The sequence below is a fragment of the Xiphophorus hellerii genome, chromosome 8, assembly GCF_003331165.1.
Source record: "Xiphophorus hellerii strain 12219 chromosome 8, Xiphophorus_hellerii-4.1, whole genome shotgun sequence".
Classification (NCBI taxonomy): Eukaryota; Metazoa; Chordata; class Actinopteri; order Cyprinodontiformes; family Poeciliidae; genus Xiphophorus; species Xiphophorus hellerii.
Window position 1 is genome coordinate 14530494 of NC_045679.1, and position 19607 is coordinate 14550100.

A 19607-nucleotide genomic window follows, 5' to 3' on the forward strand; every position below is an offset into this window, starting at 1 on the left:
ATGGAATAGTGTGGGGGCAGACAAGTGCACGGATAATTGTGCCATTTGGGTATGCCTCTTCCTGCTTTTAAGAACGGCAATGTTTTTCCAGGATGGTTTTTGTTGTTAAACAGCTAAATTTTAGTCAGATTCCATCTGTGAACAAAAGTTTCCAAGTCGAGATTCTGAATATAGGATTTAGGTTCTTGTGTGAATGTAGCTCTGCTGCCACCACCGTGTTTCACAGAGTGATGTGTTTGCATCCTCAGCATGTCCCTTAGATGGCTTGTGTCAAACTCTAAACAATATTTCTATTGGCTTTCCTTCAACAAAGCCTTCATTCTGGTCCGTCTCCCACAATTCGACATTTTCGGAGTGCGTGTCAAACTTTTCTCCTGTTAAAATTTGTTTCCCTCCTGAGCTCTGGATCTCCGCAGCTCCTCCAGAGCTACTGTAGACATCTGGGCTGCTCCTTCATTCTACAACCTTTAAATTTAGGTCAACAACAATATCTTTGTTGAGTTAATAGTGTTTGCATAAAATACCAGAAGCTTGGGATGATATTTTATAACCGAACAAATCCTTCTATTTCTGAGTAAAGACTGTAAAAAAATATTTAATAATTAAATAAATGAAAACTTTAAAAAAAAACAAGTGAATATGCCACATTTCTTGGTGGGAAAAAAATCCAATTAATAAATAAAGAATGCTTATCGAAAGGAATGAGTTTTGACTCTAGCTTTCTAATATGTAATGCAGATTGATTGTTGAACACTTCACTGTCGTCGTTCAGTGGTATTTATGTTCTCGCCACCATGTGGTGCTGATGGATAAGGAGCAAAATCACTTATTAAAGAAATGAAAAAAAAAGAAAGGAAAGAAATTCACAATTTTAAAAGACGAAAAGGACTGAAACGCTGTAGGTTCATTCACAAGTATCGGATCGGAGAAAAAGTGTTTAATCTACCATTAAATGATTGTTTTCTGTTTTTGTAGAAACCTTGGATGCAAGACGGAAGAAAGAGGGAGCCAGAGACCCAGTCCCACTGGTTTCCCTGGTCCTTTGCCAGCGTACATCTGCTGCTGCGGCAGAGATGGGACTCTAACTCAGAGGAGAACTTTATGCTTAGGAGATCAGTCTTCCCAGGATGCCTCTCCACACTTGAGCACTTTAAACGGGGAATATTTCATCTGGAGAATATTTGCTTTTACTCTCATTCATGCAGAGGCAAATGTAAATTTGTAATCATGTCCCAGTCCTGGTGTGGGCAAGCCATTCTGCGTGTGGAACTGGGCATACTGGTGGCAGTCCTGGTGGGCAGCGGCATGGCACAGATTTATGAAAGAAGGGAAGAAGGGTCGTCCTGCTATGGAGGATTTGATCTTTACTTTGTTCTAGACAAGTGAGTGCTTCTACTTTTGGATAATCACGGGAGAAGTTCTTTTAGAGTTTTTGCATGAATCACCACAGTTTACTTTGATGTTGCAGGTGCAAAAGTTATTGCTATAAAAAGCTACAATTTCTAATTATAGCTGGGCATGTAAATAAAGGATTTGTGACTGCAATAAGTGAACAATTTGGTACCACGTCTTTATACTTTTCATATTTGTATTTAACCTAAATATTTTTGAAACATATTGGTATTTTGTTTTTACAATTTACAAGGTAATTTTCCATAACTTAGAGGCTGGAACTTACATGAAGCTTTAACAAAACTTAGTGGCTACTTTCTCTGGGTTTATCAAGATAATCCTTTCTGAAACTTGCGACTTACTTCCCTGCAATCTCCGTAGAACATACTAATAGGTTTTGATGAATAACCTGAATTATTTATGAAAATATCTTTCAAGTTCCAGGCATGTATATAATAATTTTTGGAAAATTATTTAGCTTGTTCCACTAAAGTTCTGGAAAAATACATAGTAAGACTCAGCACGTAAATCTTATGATTCAGGAAAGTAAGTAGCAAGTTAGGTAAAGTTATACCTAACTTACTATGTCCTGAAGTAAGTCCTGAACGTAATCCCTAAATTTCGGGCAAGGAATCAGTATATTCGATGAAAATTGCTAAAAAAAAAAAAATATATACAGCAAATTTCAGAAAGTACCTTCTGAATTCTGGAAAAGTATCTGGTAAGCTTCAGAAAACTAACTCATAAGTTCATCAACTTTTATGTTTTGAAAAAGTTACCTCTAACTTTAAGATTTCTTAACCCTCTGATATTATTTCAAGTTTACATTATGATATTTTATCTATTATTTACAACAAATTTTCTAAAACCCTTAGTCTGCAATAATGCATTTGTCACAGTTAGCTAATGTCTAACTAGCCTGCTGCTTCCAGTTGTTTTTCTATATTGTTTGACTGCTGAAATGGGAGTTTGAAATATTAATGAAATATTGGAATGCAATAAAAAAGGACAATTTTATGTTTTGCCTTAAAAGCTTTTATTTCCACAGTACACAGACTTACGTAACGGATGATTTATCTGAATACATTTCCCTAATCTACTAGTTATTTTAGAAATAGACCTGCTATCTTCTAAAGCACTAATAAAATCCAGCAGCAGATTTCTACGTTCTTTAAAAACATGAGGGTTAAATCACACGGGCGATTAAACTGTCACAGAGATAACATGACCTTTCAGAACGGATCCTGTGTCACATGACCTGGTTTACATCTCTCTGGGTTTAACAGAGAAAGCACCTTTTTCATCCTGGACAATAAAACTCAGTGCCGGGACTCGTGTTGTCAAACTGCAGACATACTTTCCTGACAGGAGCAGCAGCGTTTCTCTCTGTGCTCTGGGCAGCAGAACCCTTGCACCATTAGAGCCAGATGTTCCAAAGATCCCTGGTTTTTGGCGGCGTCCCTCCACTTAGACTCACATCTCTGGATAAATGAAAACATAAGGACGAGAGGCTGCCCAGAGTAGGCGCTGGAGCTGGTTAGAGCTCCAAATTTCCATTTAATTACTGACGTCAATATAATATCCTGCATTTTTTGTACACTTTTAAAAATTTTTTTACTTGCACCTGACATTAAAATGCAGAGCAGAAGAGAGCAACAGTTAAAATTTTGTGACTTTTGCTTTAGTTTGCTGTCTTTTTTTGTGATAGCAATAATAAAAATTAATGAAATTATCCCATGCTTTATTTGTAATGTGTAAACAGATATGAATATAGACCTATTGTTCAGCTCTTTAGCCATTGTGCAACATGATGTCGCTGTTTTTTTGTGAAGAGTAATAAGAGGTTTGATGAATTTTGTATTGGAAATGAATTGGGTGACTTCGATCATCTTGCAGATCTGGGTTCAACTCCTGGTTTTGTTTGTGTTGGTCTAGTTTTTGGTCTTTAAGTAGCTCACACTGTGGTTTCCATATAGTGCTGTGTCAAATCCAATTTTATAATTTATGAAAATGCCCAAAATGTCTTGTATTTTTTTAGTTTTAATCAGTAGATCTCCACCTGGCCTGGATTTTCCCCTATATTTTAAAAAAGCATCAAATCCTGTTATATACATTATATTTTAGATCTGATACTTCTTCTTAGGTTACGTTTTTAACATTACTTATTCTTTAAGTAGATTTTGTGCTGCCATGTTTCAGGACTGGAGGATAATTAATGAAAATAGAAACAGAAACACTCAAAAAACTCCATAATTTAGAAAGACCCTCAGAAAATATGGATTTTTTTAGTTGTTATAATTAACCATCTTGTATATCTGCAAATAATTACTGTGGTCTAAACTACTAATCAGAGTCAAACAATTATCGAAATTCATTACAGTGTTTGGTTGAGTAAACAGTTGGCTAACTACTTTAAAGTAATCATTTAACTTGCCAGTCTTTAGAAAAGTATCAAATGTAACTCTGAATGTTTTGCATAAGAAATATTCCCGAATCTTACTTTACTTTTTCACTGCTCTGAACTTTGTGCCTCAGGTCTGGCAGTGTGCAGCATTACTGGAATGAGATCTATTATTTCGTGGATCATCTCGCCCACAAGTTCATCAGGTTTGTGCAGAAAATCCAGCAAAATGATTTGTCACAGTTACCTCGTGTCATTTATTGTCTTTATTCTAAACACCCCAGTCCTCAGCTGCGGATGTCTTTTATTGTCTTTTCCACGGAGGGACGGATCCTCATGCCGCTAACAGAGGACAGGTGGGACTCACAACAACACTCTGCTTTATGAGTCTGGTTCTGGTTGGTATTTTTGGCATTTTCTTATCGTTTCCTAATCAGAGAGCAAATTCGAACGGGACTGGAGGAGCTGCGCATGGTGCATCCAGGCGGAGACACCTTCATGCACAGAGGCTTTCAAAGGGTAAATATCTTGATAAATGTGTTAAATAAATGGAAAAATCGAGTCCAAGTCAGATTACTAACTTCAAATGTTTTCCTTTCAGGCCAGTGAGCAAATATACTATGGCACTGGGTATGGTGAGAACACTTTTAAAATGGGTATTTCTCAATATTCAAGCATGTATCAGGATACAAAGAACGTGATGTCTACACTGAAAACTACACTCCAGCTAAATTTCATATTTTTCATATCTTAAACTCTTGATTTCTTCCTCTTCTTAAGGCTACCGGACAGCTAGTGTTATCATCGCCCTGACAGATGGAGAACTGAGAGAGAATCAGTTTGACCTGGCGGAAAGAGAGGTGAGGGAAATGACTCCGAGCTGAGGAGGACAATGGTTCTTTTTTTCCCCTCATTTTGCCAAATTGGACTTTAAAGTCTTGCCTAATCATTAGGCTGGCAGAGCAAGGCAACTCGGTGCCACTGTGTACTGTGTTGGGGTGAAAGACTTCAATGAAACACAGGTGACGTCTGCCTGCCAGCTCATAAATGGAACAATTCATTGTTAAACTGGAGTGACTTACACTGTTTGCCACTTTAATTGACAGCTTTCCACCATAGCTGACAGTAAGGACCACGTTTTCCCTGTGCATGATGGATTTCAAGCTCTGCAAGGAGTTATTGACTCGGTATGCCACACACCTAGTTAGATCCTATAAAAGCATAATACAGAGTTTGTGATGTGATTAACTTCTGTTTTAGATCTTGAAGAGATCTTGCATTGAGATCCTGGCTGTAGAGCCCTCAAGTATCTGCGAAGGAGGTGAATAAAAACCACAAAATGGTTTATTTAACTATAAACATATACAGTTGAAGCCTTATATTTACATACACTGAAAAAGTAAAACACATATATGTTTTTCTTCACTGTCAGAGGTTAAAATAAACCAAACTTTTCTTGTTTTGGGACAGTTAGAAAATGAGAAATGGTCAAAATAATGAAAAAGCTTCAAGTAATGCAAATAAATCAAGTTTATATTCATGTAGAAACAACAATACTAATATTTTAACTCAGGAAGGGTTCAGAAATCAATATTTGGTGGAATAACCAGTTTGAACTTCCTGGTTCTTATCTTTAGATGTTGCTTCAATATTTCCACATAATGTTCTTTCTTCATGATCACATCTATATTATGAAAAGCACCAGTTCCTCCTGCAGCAAAACAGCCCCACAACATGATGCTGCCACTACCATACTTGATAGTAAGGATGCTACAAGAGTCCCTGTTGTTCCTGCAAAAGTAACAAAGGTGATTATGGCCAAACAGTTCCACTCTAGTTTCATCAGATCACAGGACATTTCTCCAAAAATTAGTGTCTTGCTCCATGTGTGCATCTGCAAAGTGGAATCTGGCTGTTTATGTTTCTTTTAAAGCAATGGCTTCCTCCTCACTGAAGAGCCCATGTCACCACAGGACACGTTTCACGTGGATAATGATGCTGTCTTTGGCTTTTGATCTGGGGTCTTTCTGCACATTTTAGACCAAAACATATTTATCTTTGGGACACGTGACCTCCTTCTCCTTCCTGAGTGTGATGACTGGACTTTTCCATAATGTCTAAACTTGCATAAAATTGTTTGAACAGATAAATGTTCAAACATCCAAAAATTGTTCCTAAGGATGAACCAGGTTTTTGCAGCTGCCCAATTCTCCTCCTGATATCTCGGCTGATTTCTTTTGGTTTTCCCAATGATGTCAAACGAGAAAGCAGTGGGTTTTAGGTGTGACCTTAAAATACGTCTACAGGTGTGACTCCAGTTAACTCTAATGTGTCTGTTGACTTATTTTTGTTTAAGGTTTGATCCAAGTCATACAGACAATTATCTCTGATACTGACAAAATGTATGTTAAACTTCTGAATTTGAAGAAAGTTACAAAAATCAGAAAATAAAGTTTTCTAGGATTTAGCTAATAGAAATAATTTAGGTAATTCTAACTCACCTACAGCAGGAGATGTTTGATCAGAGTATTTAAACTTCTAAATGTATTTACCCAAAAACTTTCACAGAGGTTAATTTTTCTTTTAGAACAATATTTCTAATTTGCCATGTCCCTCCAGAAAACTTCCAGGTGTCTGTCAGAGGAAACGGTTTCCTTCACGCCAGAGACGTGCAGAAAGTCCTCTGCAGCTTCCGCATCAACGACACAGTTACTTTCAGTAAGTGCTGCACTTCTTTGGGATTTAACACAAACTTATTTCAATATAACTGTTAATATTTTTTCTAAAATACTAAAACTGATAAACCTGAGAAAAAAAAGCTTGAAAGCAAAAACTATCTTCCTGCAGTAACTATGGAGCTCATTCAAAGCCTTAAACTATCCAGACTCTCTTATAATCTTGGTTCCTTTTTTAAAATATTCTTCACTTTAAAAGATCTTATCAAGCCTAATAATAGCTTGTAATGTGTTTGGTTTTCCTCTCAGCACAGCTGTGGCTCCACTTCCACAAAAAGCAGTTATTGCCCTAAAACGTTATGTTACAAACTCAAACTTTTCTGTATCTTACTGAGACTTTGTGTGTTGAATCAAACAACACTTTTCAAAAATAAAAATCTCAAATGTGTCTTCTGGAGTTTAATGTGACAATTTTTCTGACATTTATGACCATTCTTCTTTGCAAAATTGGTGAAGCTCAGTCAGATCGGAGGGAGAGCAACTGAATGCCCTGCTCCAAACTCTCAGCTGGATTTAGGCCTGGACTTTGACTGAGCCATTTTATCTAAACCATTGATTCTCCATCCTCTGGATCCCCTGCCCTGCATGTGTTATGTTAACTAGGTTAACAGGCTTTTGCTGAGGAGGCAATGCATTCATTTGAGTTAGGTGTGCTGCAGTGGAGACACACCTAAAACGTGAAGGATTCCTAGGAACAAGGTTAAGATTTATCTATCTAAACTAAAGATTAATTTATCTAAACTGTCCCATTGCAGCCCTGGTTATATGTTTACAGTCATTGTCCTGCTGAAAGGTGATCCTCCACCTCATTCTCAAGTCTTTTATGACCTCTAAATGGTTAGAAACACAAGTTCATCCAGATGTTTATTTAATTACTCGACAAAAAAAAAGACTGTCACTATAAATAGCAAGCTAAGTGTGGAAAAACTAAGGACGAGGCAATAAAACGAGATAATAAACTCCATAATTGTTACCTACAAGTACAGCCATTACTAAATATTAATCTTCATTACATAATAAGCACTCTGGTGTCTTTGACGCCACTCTGCTCTGCTGAATGTATTTTGATTCTCAACATATGGATGGGCAGGGGCCAAAAATTCTTGGTGGGCCTCTGTGACGTTAGCCTTCTACCTCTTTAGTCACCATCAGCGCCGTCGTTCTTTGCTTTGAATCGGCTGGTAAAGCACTCAGGGCTTCTCAGATGTCTGCAGGGGAATGTGGAGCTCATCAGCAACCAGGGCTCTTTGCACACGCTAGACACTCACTCAGCCAGGGTAAATAAGCCACAAACCCTCCCCTGTTTGCTTCAGTTTCCATCAGAACAGGAAGTCCAGGAATTTAATAACATAAAAAAAGGATTGAAGCTTCTGATGTTTCGAGACGAGAAGAAAATTTGACTTTTCTTCTTCATCACTGAACCATCCTCTAATTTTTAGCTCCTTGAGCTTGAAATCTTTTTTTTCTGTTCCTGCAGTGGAAAGACCTTTGGTGGTGAGAGATACTTATCTTTTGTGTCCAGCTCCAGTTCTGGAAAGATTTGGAATGTAAGTGGGATTAATGTTCACAAGAAACACGTCTGTAAAATACAGAATAAAATAATAAGATGAAACATCACTGTTTGTGCTCATATTTTTGTTTATGCATGTCCATTAAAGACACCATGAAGCTGACTAACCTCTACTTTAATATGAACAATCTAAAACAGAGTTTAGCAAATTGTGAACACAAAAATAGATTAAAATGTTAAAAAAGGATGAAAAAGGCTAACTTGGATTCTCTGCTAACATGGATTGGGGAATTAGGTTTTGTGTGACATTCCCAATATGTGCAGCTTAAAAAATGCATTAATTATGATACAGAAACAATACCTGGGATCATAGAGAAACATAATTTAACCATTCTGCTGAAATAAAAATAAACTAATTAGACGACAAATTTAGCACACAAATGCATTCATTCGCTTTTGTTAAGTGGATCCTTTCATTTATTGCTGGAAATCTTCCCTTTTTTCAGGTCAGCCACTCTTTATGTCAGCATGAATAACGGCCTCAGCTTCATATCCAGCTCTGTCACAATTACTGCCATCACCTGTGTAAGTATAAAAGAAACAAAACTGGTTCAAATCATTATCTTATGGTTAGATGTGAACACCAAACATCAGCTACGTTATGGATTTTCCCCCAATCTTGACCCCTATTTCTCTTTTACTCTTGTATAATTGTTGTGTTTGTCCCATATCATGCATACATGATGTAAAGTCTTGTCATTTGTTTTATTGTTACGAATCAAAAGCAGTGCAAAGTGAAAATTTAAATCTTCTTTGCAGTCTGACGGGACCTTTGTGGGGATCGCGTTGCTCATTCTGCTGCTCTTGTTCACCGTTATTCTGCTCTGGTGGTTCTGGCCTCTCTGCTGCACCGTGGTATGAAAATAGCCAAGAATAAATGGAAATAAATGGATTTGCTTTTGCAACCAACCAAATACTTCATAAACTAATTTTTACGTGCTAAAACTGTGAGATTACAGTGACTGTTTTAACTCGTTGCAGGTTATTCATGAGCCACCTCCTCCCGTGATTGAAGACCTCTCTGTAGGTTACACTTGTTAATTTCATTTACACATTTAAGTTACAATTTAATTCATTTATTTTAAGTGCCTAAAACATTGTTTAGGAGGACGAAGACGGTTTTCCAAAGAAGAGGTGGCCCACTGTGGATGCGTCGTACTACGGTGGCCGTGGAGTCGGGGGAATCAAGAGAATGGAGGTAAAATGTTGAAGAAAATAAAGCGAAATAACAACACACATTTATAAAATATGAAAACTGCTTCTGCCTCACTGTGTAATTGCCCAACAACCAACAACAGCAAGTGATGTGGTGGAATGGTAAAGACATCACAGTTTAAGTGAGATGTCAGGAACAGTGGGTCATTATGTGGCTTCACAGTTTTAAAACTGGTCACGATTGTATATATTGCAAAAAAAATTGGTCAATTTAGTCCCTTTTAGGTGTTATGAGACCAAAGTAGTCCTAACATAAAGAACCAGTGAGCTGTTTCTTTTCCTTTTATTCGTCCACCGGGGAGGCAGTCTGTCTGCAGGACTACACTCAACCCACCCAGGAGAGCTCCTGTAAAGTCTGTACAATGTGGGCAAAAAAAGACTCAGAGTCTGTGGAGGAGGAGGCGATTTCCTGCCTTTCAACATTCCTAACACAAAGATTAAAGCAACAAAAAAAGTCTACAGATGTGGTAAAAAAAAAAAAAAAGAGATTTTTTTTCTGTCTCATCTTCTTAAAATCACATTTCATGTTTCGGATGATGGAGAAATTTAATGAGAGGAAATCATTTTTAATTTTTGAGGGAAGCTAACTACACCAACCTGGCTTAAGTGAAAAACATTCATAGCTGTCAATCTATATTAATGTACATAAATAATCAGTCTCGTTCTGGATACTTATCGAAATTAGAATCTAGTTCTTTAATTAAATTATATTTACACAGAATAATTGAATATGTTATTCATTTTACAACCATTTATTTATGTAAAACTAACACCAAGACAAACATAAATAAATAAGATAAATTCCACACTACTTTGGATTAAAAGCTTTGAGACGTAATGAAGGGCCTTTCTCAAACTGTCCCACAGTCTCTCTGCTCAGCTACTGGGGAAATCTCAACACAACAGATTTGTTTTTGCCAAAACTGTTCTTGGTCTGGTTTGGTTTGGTGTGTCTTTGGTAGTCCCTCACTCTGAATCACTTTGAGACTGAATTGAACACAAAGAAAGCAAGAAAACAGGAAAACATCTCGTCGGCCTGGTAAATCGTCACAGTGATGCCGTCAGACTTCTCGTCTTTTCTGAGGTCTGAAGTTGTTTGTTAACGGAGAATCAATTTAAAATTTCTCCAGATACAACAGCACTGGAATCTTGCTAAACATTTTCGCACATAAAAGAGGAGGTAATGATGAAAGATTATTTTTCCTCTTTTCCTCATTGAGCTTTCTCTGACAAAATGTTGACTTCCTTCACAACATCTGAGAGGCAGAACTGCAGCTGGAAAGTATCAACAAGAACTCTGGTGGGCTTTACCTATTAGTGGTTTGTTGGTCACTTGCAGGACTTGCTGGTCATCATCAAACCTGCAGTTATTTAGTTTGTCCTGTGTTCGTTCGTCACTGTGTGGTTTGGCTCATCCAGCAAACAATTATGTCTGGAGAGAGGATCATCATGGCTGACATTTCATCCATCCAGGACCTTTACAGATCTAGAGTCAGAAAAAGAGCAGCTCAGTAACGTCTCTGCAGACCCCACACATCCTGGATACAAACGGCTTTGACGTTTATCTTTAGGTGAGCTGTTTGCAAAAATCAGGCACCAGAGAAGCTGCGCTTCCATTTCAACTGTGTGCAAAACTTAATCCACAAATGTAAAAAATAAACATTTCACAATTGCGGTGTTTCCATTAAAAAATAAATACAATTAAGATCACACATGGATAAGTTTGTTCTCTTGAGAAGTCATTAAAGAATATGCCATGCAATCATCCTCCAACTACTTCCTGTTATTTTCTTCTTCATGGTCTGCAGTGGTGGCGACATCAATGTTTTGGTTCATGTGACTCCTGGGAAGCGAAAAAAGTGTTTTTATTGCATTTTTGTGAAATAAACTTAATTTGATGGGGCCAAGAACACCACCCTTTACCAAAACTTTTTATAACATTTCAAAAAAAAAAATTGGTGTGTTTTTGTTGAGCAAATTTATTTCTGAAATGTCAAATTGCGCAATTATTGTCAATGAAAACCCAACTACTGAGAGTTTCTTGAAAACAACAAACACCTGGCAGCTACTCTAGTGTAAAAATAAAATAAGCATTTTTGCACAGCCAGATAAAACCTTCTACTTTTCATTCTTTAAAATCTTTTTTCTAAATACATGTACATATTATCGCTTTGTCCTAATTTTATTTCCCCTAAAGTTGATGTATTTATACCTACACGCTGTGAACGCTTGAAAAAAGAAGTCAAATTCCTCACTTGTTCACACAATTGTGGCCCATTGCATTCAGATCCATGCTTCTGTTGTCATTCTTTTGGAAAGCCTTGCTTGTTTTGAAAACTAAAAGCTTCTTTTATAGCATATATAGTTCAGCTGCAGTGAGCATGACAAGCACACAGTCAAAAAGTTCAAACTTTGGTTTATGCTACAGCACAATGAGAAATATGAAAGCAGAACAGTGACTGGGAAAAAAATACATTCAATTTAAATTCCAGGTTTTACATATTTTGTACATATTAACCTTTTATAATTTTTTTGTAATTATGTCATGTTGAACAAACTTTTTCATCATGCATCTCGCTTATATTATTTATTAGGATCTCTTCTAGCTCTTTTTATAGAACCAAAGTATTTAAAGGGTTGTACTTTCTTTTTACATTGGCTGTATATTCTGCTAACACATTTCCTGTTTCCTGTTACTGATTTGAAAATTAAACGTCTTCCCATTTGTTTACTATCTAGCAGCACATGTACTTCAGCTGAGAGAGAAACTAAATCCAAATCCAACAAAGAAAAGACAGAATAATCGCAAAAGTAACAAAAAGAGGAAATAAGTGAAAAGACATTCCACATTCAGACTCCTTGATGTGGTGATTAACATTATTCATAATGCTTAAATGACCAAAGTTAAATCGAAACTGGCTTCAGGTTCACAGATGAAACACGTGGCAGCCTTTACCTCAATCCTCAGCGTGCAGGAAGCAAAAGATGAAAGGTGGGAATGAGATCAAACAGAAGAACAATAAAGCTGCCTTAATGGAGTTCAGCGCGCAGCTGAAACCGAGTCACTTTGTTGTTGTGACTGACAGAAAGCCACAGAGAGCAAGACTGAGGCCATCTGGACAACAAACACGACTGAAATGTTTGCATGGCAGAAGGAGCTGAAAAGTTTTACTGGTCTGAGGCACTGATTTATCTTTTATTTTATTTTTTTGCAGAACAGTTTGACATTAAAAATAAATACCTATTTTTAATCTTTGAGAAAGCGCAGCGGTAAGGAGAACGACTAAAGGAACTCTGCCTCCCTTGTGTGTGTCTGATAAGTCATGCAGAAACAGGATTATGTCTGCCTCCTTTGGGATGATTCACTCAAAAAGAAAGACGCTCTTCATTCAGCGAGCAAAGCTCTGGAGTCAAACAACTCCAAACACTAAAATGGAAAGTATGCAGAGCTTCATTTATGTGCTCTTTCTGCCAAGTCAAGGCATTTGTGGCTTTTGTGTGGTTGCTGAAAGGGAGTGAATTTGACTAATGAACTTCCAAGGTTGTGTTGACAGTGCTGGTTTAGCCTGTTAAATTCTGGCTCACTGTTGACATCTTAGCCTTCTTTGCATCAAGGTAAAGGCGAACACTAAAAAGAATTGAGACGAGACATTCGGGAAGTCTGGCGAGGTATCTTGTTCATGCTAGTTACTTCTCTTTAACGTCGCTGTTTAGCATCAGCTGTAAAATAAAGTTAGTGTCGAGGAAACGTCATAACTTTGAAACAGTTCCATGGAAATTTGTGGAAACAAAGGACTGCCTGCTTTTGTTTTGACTTGTGGATTTCAGCAGAGCTGGTTTAATTAAAGCCTGGCAGGACTTTGAATGGTTTCTATGGAACAAAGCAACCTGATACAACAGCAGTTGTTTAATGCAGCAGTAATGCATGAGTTCAATTACAGCTTCCCCGACGCCAAAGTTTTTTCAACAGCCTTTATCCTCTTTTCCTATAATCGACGGATTTAATTATTAAAGATACTCTGTTTTCTCAAGATTAAAAATACTCTGTCTTGAGAAAACCATCTTCAGTCAGAGGCTTCTGCAGATTGACTGTAATACAGACTGCTACAAGAGACCTTTCCTGTCATTACCACCTTAAATAAGTCTTTGAAGAATCTGAATTAATGAGCTACAACATTTCATTTCCCTCTGGGATTAATGAAGTAGTTCTTATTTTTTTATTTTTATTTTTAAATTGTAATACCATCATTTGTTCTGTCTGCCTCTTTAATTAATTTGATCATTTACAAAGCATCATATTAGAATATATGTCCTAATCAGTCTCGTTTGTCAGAATAAAAGTACCTTTCTGAAAATAATCTTTAAGCCGATATTAAAAGTATTTTTCATCTAGTTTTTAAAAATATTTTTAATTGGTCTGATGTAATATTCTAATATAAAATCTCATGTTTTCATTAGCTGTAAAGGGAAAATCATAACAGTTAAGAGAAAAAAGGCATCTGTATATAATTCATATAGAGTGTGTCGCTTGGTGATAACTTTCCTAAAATAAATAGGCTTCTCAATAATATTCTAAGTTATTAAATGAGTTTATCTAGTGATTTAATGTCTGCCCTTGTGTTTTCAATCTCTCTGAAGAACGTTTTGCTGGCTGTATGAAGGGTGCTCCATAAACAAAGTTCTGATTGGACCCAATTAATGGACCTCAGGGTCATAAAATCTCAGCTTTTAAAGCCAACGTTTCGTTGGGGGGGAAATATTGCATCAAAATCTTGTGTCCTACCTTCATAAACATGTGAAGTTTGTTAAACACTTTCCAAGGTTTTAACTGGACCCATGTGCTTTGGTCAGATGAAACAAACCCTCCGGGTGGGCTGTCCTGTTGAGTTGAGACCTTATGTTTACTATATGTTACTGTAGGTTTCGCTAACCAATATCTGCAGTTTGTTGTTGTTTTTATTTTACATGGCTGTTCTCCTTTGCTTGTCCGTCTTTTCAGGTCCGCTGGGGAGATAAAGGCTCAACTGAGGAAGGAGCCAAACTGGAAAAAGCCAAAAATGCTCGAGTTGTGATGCCCACTCAGGAGTATGATCCACCTCCACCGCGGCTTTATTACCACACACGCAAAACCATCTCTTCCCAGAAGTGGTATTCTCCCATTAAGGTGATCACTCACTTTTTCCCACCTTCTGAACTAGATTTAGATTTGCTCTAAATACAAACCTTGGTTTGGGTAAATGCGCTGTCGTCTTCTGAGCTTTTGTTTTTGCTCACAAAACGTTTCCTAAGACACCAGAAGTGAAAAAATATTTTGGTTTTAGTGCTTTTGATTATGTGTTACCAGGAAATAGGTAATAAAATTCTGCTTCCTCCAATATTTGTCGGCCGAAAGGACGGACGTAACAAGATCCAGACTTGAACTGAGCTAACCCCTCGGAAAGGAATCTGTGGAGTCTGTTGTGTTTTTAACTGGTTGCATTCATTGCTTATCTGTCGCTGTTTTTTTTACATAAAGCCTTCCACGCATCTGCAGAGAAAAGAACTGAGCTCAGAGTTGGACCTTTATTTCCTCTACTTTTTTCTTCATGAGATTTTTTTTTCTTCAAAAGATTAATGGTACAATGAAATAATTTCAGGTTATCTGATAAAAAAATAAATAACTTATGAACAACTGAAAGCAGAAATTTTATTTGTTTGTTTTTCTGCTGGTAGATGACACCTTTTTGACATTTTGGGTTTATTTTGGATAAATATAATTTTTTATACCTGTGAAACTCTTATTTTTTGGCATTTTTTATAATGAACTCCCAAGTTTAGTGTAAATACAACACAGCTTTGTTCCTAAGAGACTTTTCAATGCCCATATGATGCTGTATTGTGCGTGAAAGTCAACAAACTTAAGAAGTAATAGTTTTCAGCTGGAAAATTAATAAAAAAAAAAGATCTTAAAGCTGCAAAAGTCAAAAGTAAAAGCTCAGAAAACCACTGATCATGATCATAAGATTGCAATAATATTACAGAAGTGACAAATGTCATCTTTTTCCAGGGAAAACTGGATGCTCTGTATGTGCTGCTGAGAAGAGGCTACGACAGAGTTTCAGTGATGCGACCTTATCCTGGAGACAAGGTGACTTTATTTTTCTACAGTGAAGCAGGAGAAGATGTAAAAATAAATTCAAATTCTGTAGCAAAACAAGTAAACCTAAAAAAAACACCCATATAGGCGAGACTGGCGTAACTTCAATGTCATTTTTGAGTTAAATATAATTTAAATTAGCCTTATGGAAGCTGTGGAGTGCCATTGGGAGATGATGAAGTAATTTAGACAATGCATTATTGTCTGGAGTAACACGCCTGCAGAAGTAATCAGGACTCCAGGCAGTCTGGCTCCCAAAGTTCACAGAGTCTGCATGACTGAGTTTACTTTTATGTCACTCACTAAAAAGAAAAAATACACGCTTTCCACTTGCAAATTTGCCAGTCGCCCTGCAACAGGAAATTTAGGAATTTGTGCCCAGTTTCTTGCCCTCATAAAGCTAATTGTCATTTCGTCATTAGTTGTGCAGCTACACATTTCCACTTTACTCTCTGTGCCTTCATCACAGGGTCGGTGCATCAACTTCACCCGGAGCCCGTCCTACCCTCCCCCCCGCTATCCCATCTACAACCACCCCTCCACGCCCGTCTACACGACACCACACAGGTACCAACGGCGCCCATCCGACGACTGCGAGGACCTCCACCTGCCCCCATCGCCAACCTCCACCCTGCCGCCTCTGCCGTCGACTCCACCCCCGTCCTCCAGCAGCTGCTCCTCCTCGTACACGCCTCCTCCCAACAGAGACCTGCCCCCGACCAACGGCAGGCAAAACTCAGCGCCGCCGTCTCCCACAGGCTCCCTGCCTCCGCCACCTCAGGCGTCGCCTCCATGCAGAGCACCTCCGCCCTCACGCCCGCCTCCGCGACCCAACCATGAGATCAACTGAGGATGCAAAAATCTCAAAATTTTACCCACAAATTGCTGAAATTGTGTTCAAACAAAAATACATTGACTTTGCTCAAAAAATGCATAAAACATGAAATAGCGATTTCTTCACAAGTCTATGTCAGATAGTGTAAATAAGACGAGTTGTTTGGATGTTTCTGTTTAGTTTGTCTTTTACATTAAAAAGTGTCATTCACTGTTTGTTAGAGTTTTAAAATAAAGATGTGGCAGCAGCCCAAACTTTTGGAGCTGCTTAAAATCTTACAGGCAACCAAAAGCTGCATAAAAGGAACTTGGACAATATTGTGTTTGTATCTTATGAGTAAAATACAAACCTGAGGTAAACATTTGGACAGTCGATGTTTTTCTGGGATCTGAGGACATCAGAAGGCATTTTGAACTGACAGAGGGCACATAAATGCAAAAACCACTGATGTTCTCACCTGGGAAACTTTATGCTCACAAACAATCACTTTAACGCTCTGCCTGCTGACGCTACTAGCACTATTTGTTGTCACCTTGCCACGAAATGTGTTGTGTCCTCATCATTTCAACTCTGAGTTCTTTGAATGGTTTAATAATCCTGGACCAAAGCGTGTTTTCAACAGAAAGGTTGCCTTTGGTAATTGGAGAGAAATCTGTCTTCTTTTGCCTGCCTTACTTTCTGATATTCTACCAACAAATATTTGTTTATTTGTGTTGCGATAGACTTGGTGTTTCCCTCAGATTTAAGTCTGAACTAATCCCTCACTTCTTCTTTTGTGAGGGAAGAAGTGAGGGATTAGTGAGGGACACATGCAAGTACTTGCATGTGTACTTGCAGACATCCAAGTACACAAATCCTTCTCAGTTAGATCTTATGCAGGATGGAGAAGAGGTACAACACTGAGACCAGATTACTAAAATAAAATCAAGTACATGTAACTTTAATTAATTTCTGATCCCTTTGAGTGACAACCTGGAGGTTATCTTTACAGGGTTTTATTTCCTGTAAAGTTAAATGTCTTCTCCGGAGAGTTAATCTGTTACTGACCCAGCAGCAGATCTGAAACCTTTGATTTGTTCATTGTGCAATAAAATTAAAAACAACACCTTTTTTGTCTGCTTGACTCACAGTTGGGTTTTTTTTATTGATTTTTAGTAAATCTTAGTAAATCTCCCGAACTTTGACTTATTAAATGTGAGCACAATAATCCCCAGATGTGGGTGGCTGATCTTGTGGTCAGAAGATGCAGCTGGTAGAGCATGAAAAGCCGACTGTCAGGAGCCCAGCTTTTTATAAGGTGACTGTGTATTTTCCAGTAAGTCTTAAAATAAACCATTTTCACAGCTTTTCACTTGGAGAAGAGGTTCTGGATGAGCATATAAATCGATTTACCAGAAAGTGGAATTAGATACGGTTCATCCGTCTCAGAAGAAAACACTGCTTTTTTGAGGAGAGCATCGCTGACCCCTGACCCGCCCTGAATCCAGCCGCTTCACTTTCAGGAGGTTTTAAAGTGTCTTCTGATTCCAGCACAATCTGCACAAGATTCACACATTCCTCATGCAATGGCAGCAAACTAAATCCATCAAGTACAAAGGATCCAGCCGCAGAGAGTTGAGAACAGTTATTATAAAGGACTTTTTATTCATCTTTAATTGGAGCACAAGTTCTCCAAACTCTTTGAGTACTATGGGACATCCTGGGAATTTTGACAATGTCCTCCACATGTATTTGCACTCCTTGTAAAAATGTGGAATACGCCTTAAAATAAAGTATTATTAAAGTATTATGGAGGCTTGTTGTCCTCCACTTGTATAAAGCTGCTGCTGAAAACATGATGTTCCGACCTCCAAACTCCAAAGGTGATAGTTATTTTATTTTTATTTAAAAAAAAAAGATGTGCAGGGCATTTGTTCTCCAACCTTGGTGTGTGTTTTTAATTTTGGTCTCATCTAACCAGACTATATTCCCCTAGTATTTCACTGGTTTTTTGCAAACAAACTTTAAACATACTTCAACAGGATTTTTCTTCTGGAGTGGAGTGTGAGTAGGTGCTCAACTTATTTTCACTGTAAATGCTATCTGTTAATTTCTGGTCTTTCTATTGGAAAACTTTTCTTATTTCTTGAATTGTCAGTCAGAACTTTTTAGAGTGCAAGTTAGAGTGAAATTATTATTTTTTAACGTCTTATGGCTCCAACAGTGCAGTGAAAATGTTGATCTAAACAATTTAATTTTACATGTGAGGAAAAACTGAGCATTAGCTAATGAAGATAATGACTGATCCATTTGGGAAAAATGCTCATCTTCATATTTTTTGACTCCAGTAGTTGCTGTAGAGGTGGAAAATTTGTGCTTTGAAACAATTCCTTAGTTAATTTTACTTTTGAAAGCTTGTTTCTATTATTCCTCGTTCTTGTTGAACATCTAAAATATTTTTTTCTTTTTTTCCCTCCGAGGGAAAAAGACATGAAAAAAACAAAAACGTTTTACTGGAGTTAAAATATTATGCAACAACCCACAAAGCAGACAGTCAGCTGACTCTTATTCCAGTCAGATTTCCTAAAATAAATCCTATTTCCATGTGTTCTTCCAATATGTTTTTCATATTCGGAGATGCCTTGAAAGACACACAAATCTGCAGTTCTGCAGGCGGTGATGAGCTCACAAAAAACAAACAAACAAAACTTTCCAGAAACAGGAAGAAAGCGTCAGAACTAAAATTGTAATTCTTCCAGGATGTCAGCAAATAAGAACGGCGACATCTATGATAGCTCCATGAACTCAGTATTTTACTGACAGATTAGCTCCCTTGTGACCCCTTCTTTTTTTTTAAAACACAAGATAGTGATAGCTTCACTTCAGTGCATTGTGTAACATTAGAAAGAGAAAAAAAAAAGCGTCTCATGACTTTATCTCCCTGGAGAATCCTAAAAAATGTTTTGCAGTGGCTTCAACTTCCTAGCTTGGCCGGCAGCGCTGTCTACCTTGGCTGCACAAACTGTAGGGATGAGCATTCATAGATAATAAGACTCCAAAGTTCAGGGGTTGATGAGCAACAGTGTTTAGGAAAAAAAAAAAAAGAAGTTGAAATTTATGTGAAGAAAAAAAAAACAGCGCGATTATCTATTTTTGTGAAATCCAGTCCACTTTCTACAGTTTCCATGAGCAGGTCTCCAGAAGATGAATCTCTCTGAATGCTTTGCTGACCACCGGGAAAACAAGTGACTCATGTTACTACGCAGGAATGTTTCTTTTGAACGTCATGAGTGCCTCAAATTGGTTATGCTGCTTTATTGGGAGGTTTAAACTAGAGTAAAACT

At 37.5% G+C, this 19607-nt stretch overlaps 1 protein-coding gene across 2 annotated transcripts; it reads left to right on the plus strand.

Annotated features, from left to right (window-relative positions):
• The first annotated feature begins 880 nt into the window (after window positions 1–880).
• Window positions 881–17400, plus strand: LOC116724971 (anthrax toxin receptor 1-like). Of its 2 annotated transcripts, XM_032570782.1 has the most exons (19): window positions 882–898; window positions 976–1382; window positions 3928–3999; window positions 4078–4149; window positions 4231–4312; window positions 4395–4428; window positions 4574–4653; window positions 4747–4815; window positions 4900–4980; window positions 5054–5114; window positions 6413–6511; window positions 8006–8075; window positions 8545–8623; window positions 8858–8953; window positions 9080–9121; window positions 9204–9296; window positions 14313–14477; window positions 15360–15440; window positions 15919–17400. In XM_032570782.1, the coding sequence occupies exons 2-19, from the start codon at window positions 985–987 to the stop codon at window positions 16297–16299; spliced, it is 2055 nt and encodes a 684-aa protein (XP_032426673.1). In that variant the 5' UTR covers window positions 882–898; window positions 976–984; the 3' UTR covers window positions 16300–17400. The 2 variants fall into 2 exon arrangements, with proteins under 2 accessions (XP_032426674.1, XP_032426673.1); XM_032570783.1 differs by lacking the exon at window positions 4747–4815 and having other exon boundaries at window positions 881–898.
• The last annotated feature ends 2207 nt before the right edge of the window (window positions 17401–19607 follow it).

Coding starts and splice junctions, on each gene's coding strand:
- LOC116724971 (XM_032570782.1), top strand. CDS start 985: ATGCAAGACGGAAGAAAGAGGGAGCCAGAGACCCAGTCCCACTGGTTT. Junction 4,313..4,394: donor TGCACAGAGGCTTTCAAAGG/GTAAATATCTTG, acceptor TTTTCCTTTCAG/GCCAGTGAGCAAATATACTA. Junction 15,441..15,918: donor GACCTTATCCTGGAGACAAG/GTGACTTTATTT, acceptor CCTTCATCACAG/GGTCGGTGCATCAACTTCAC.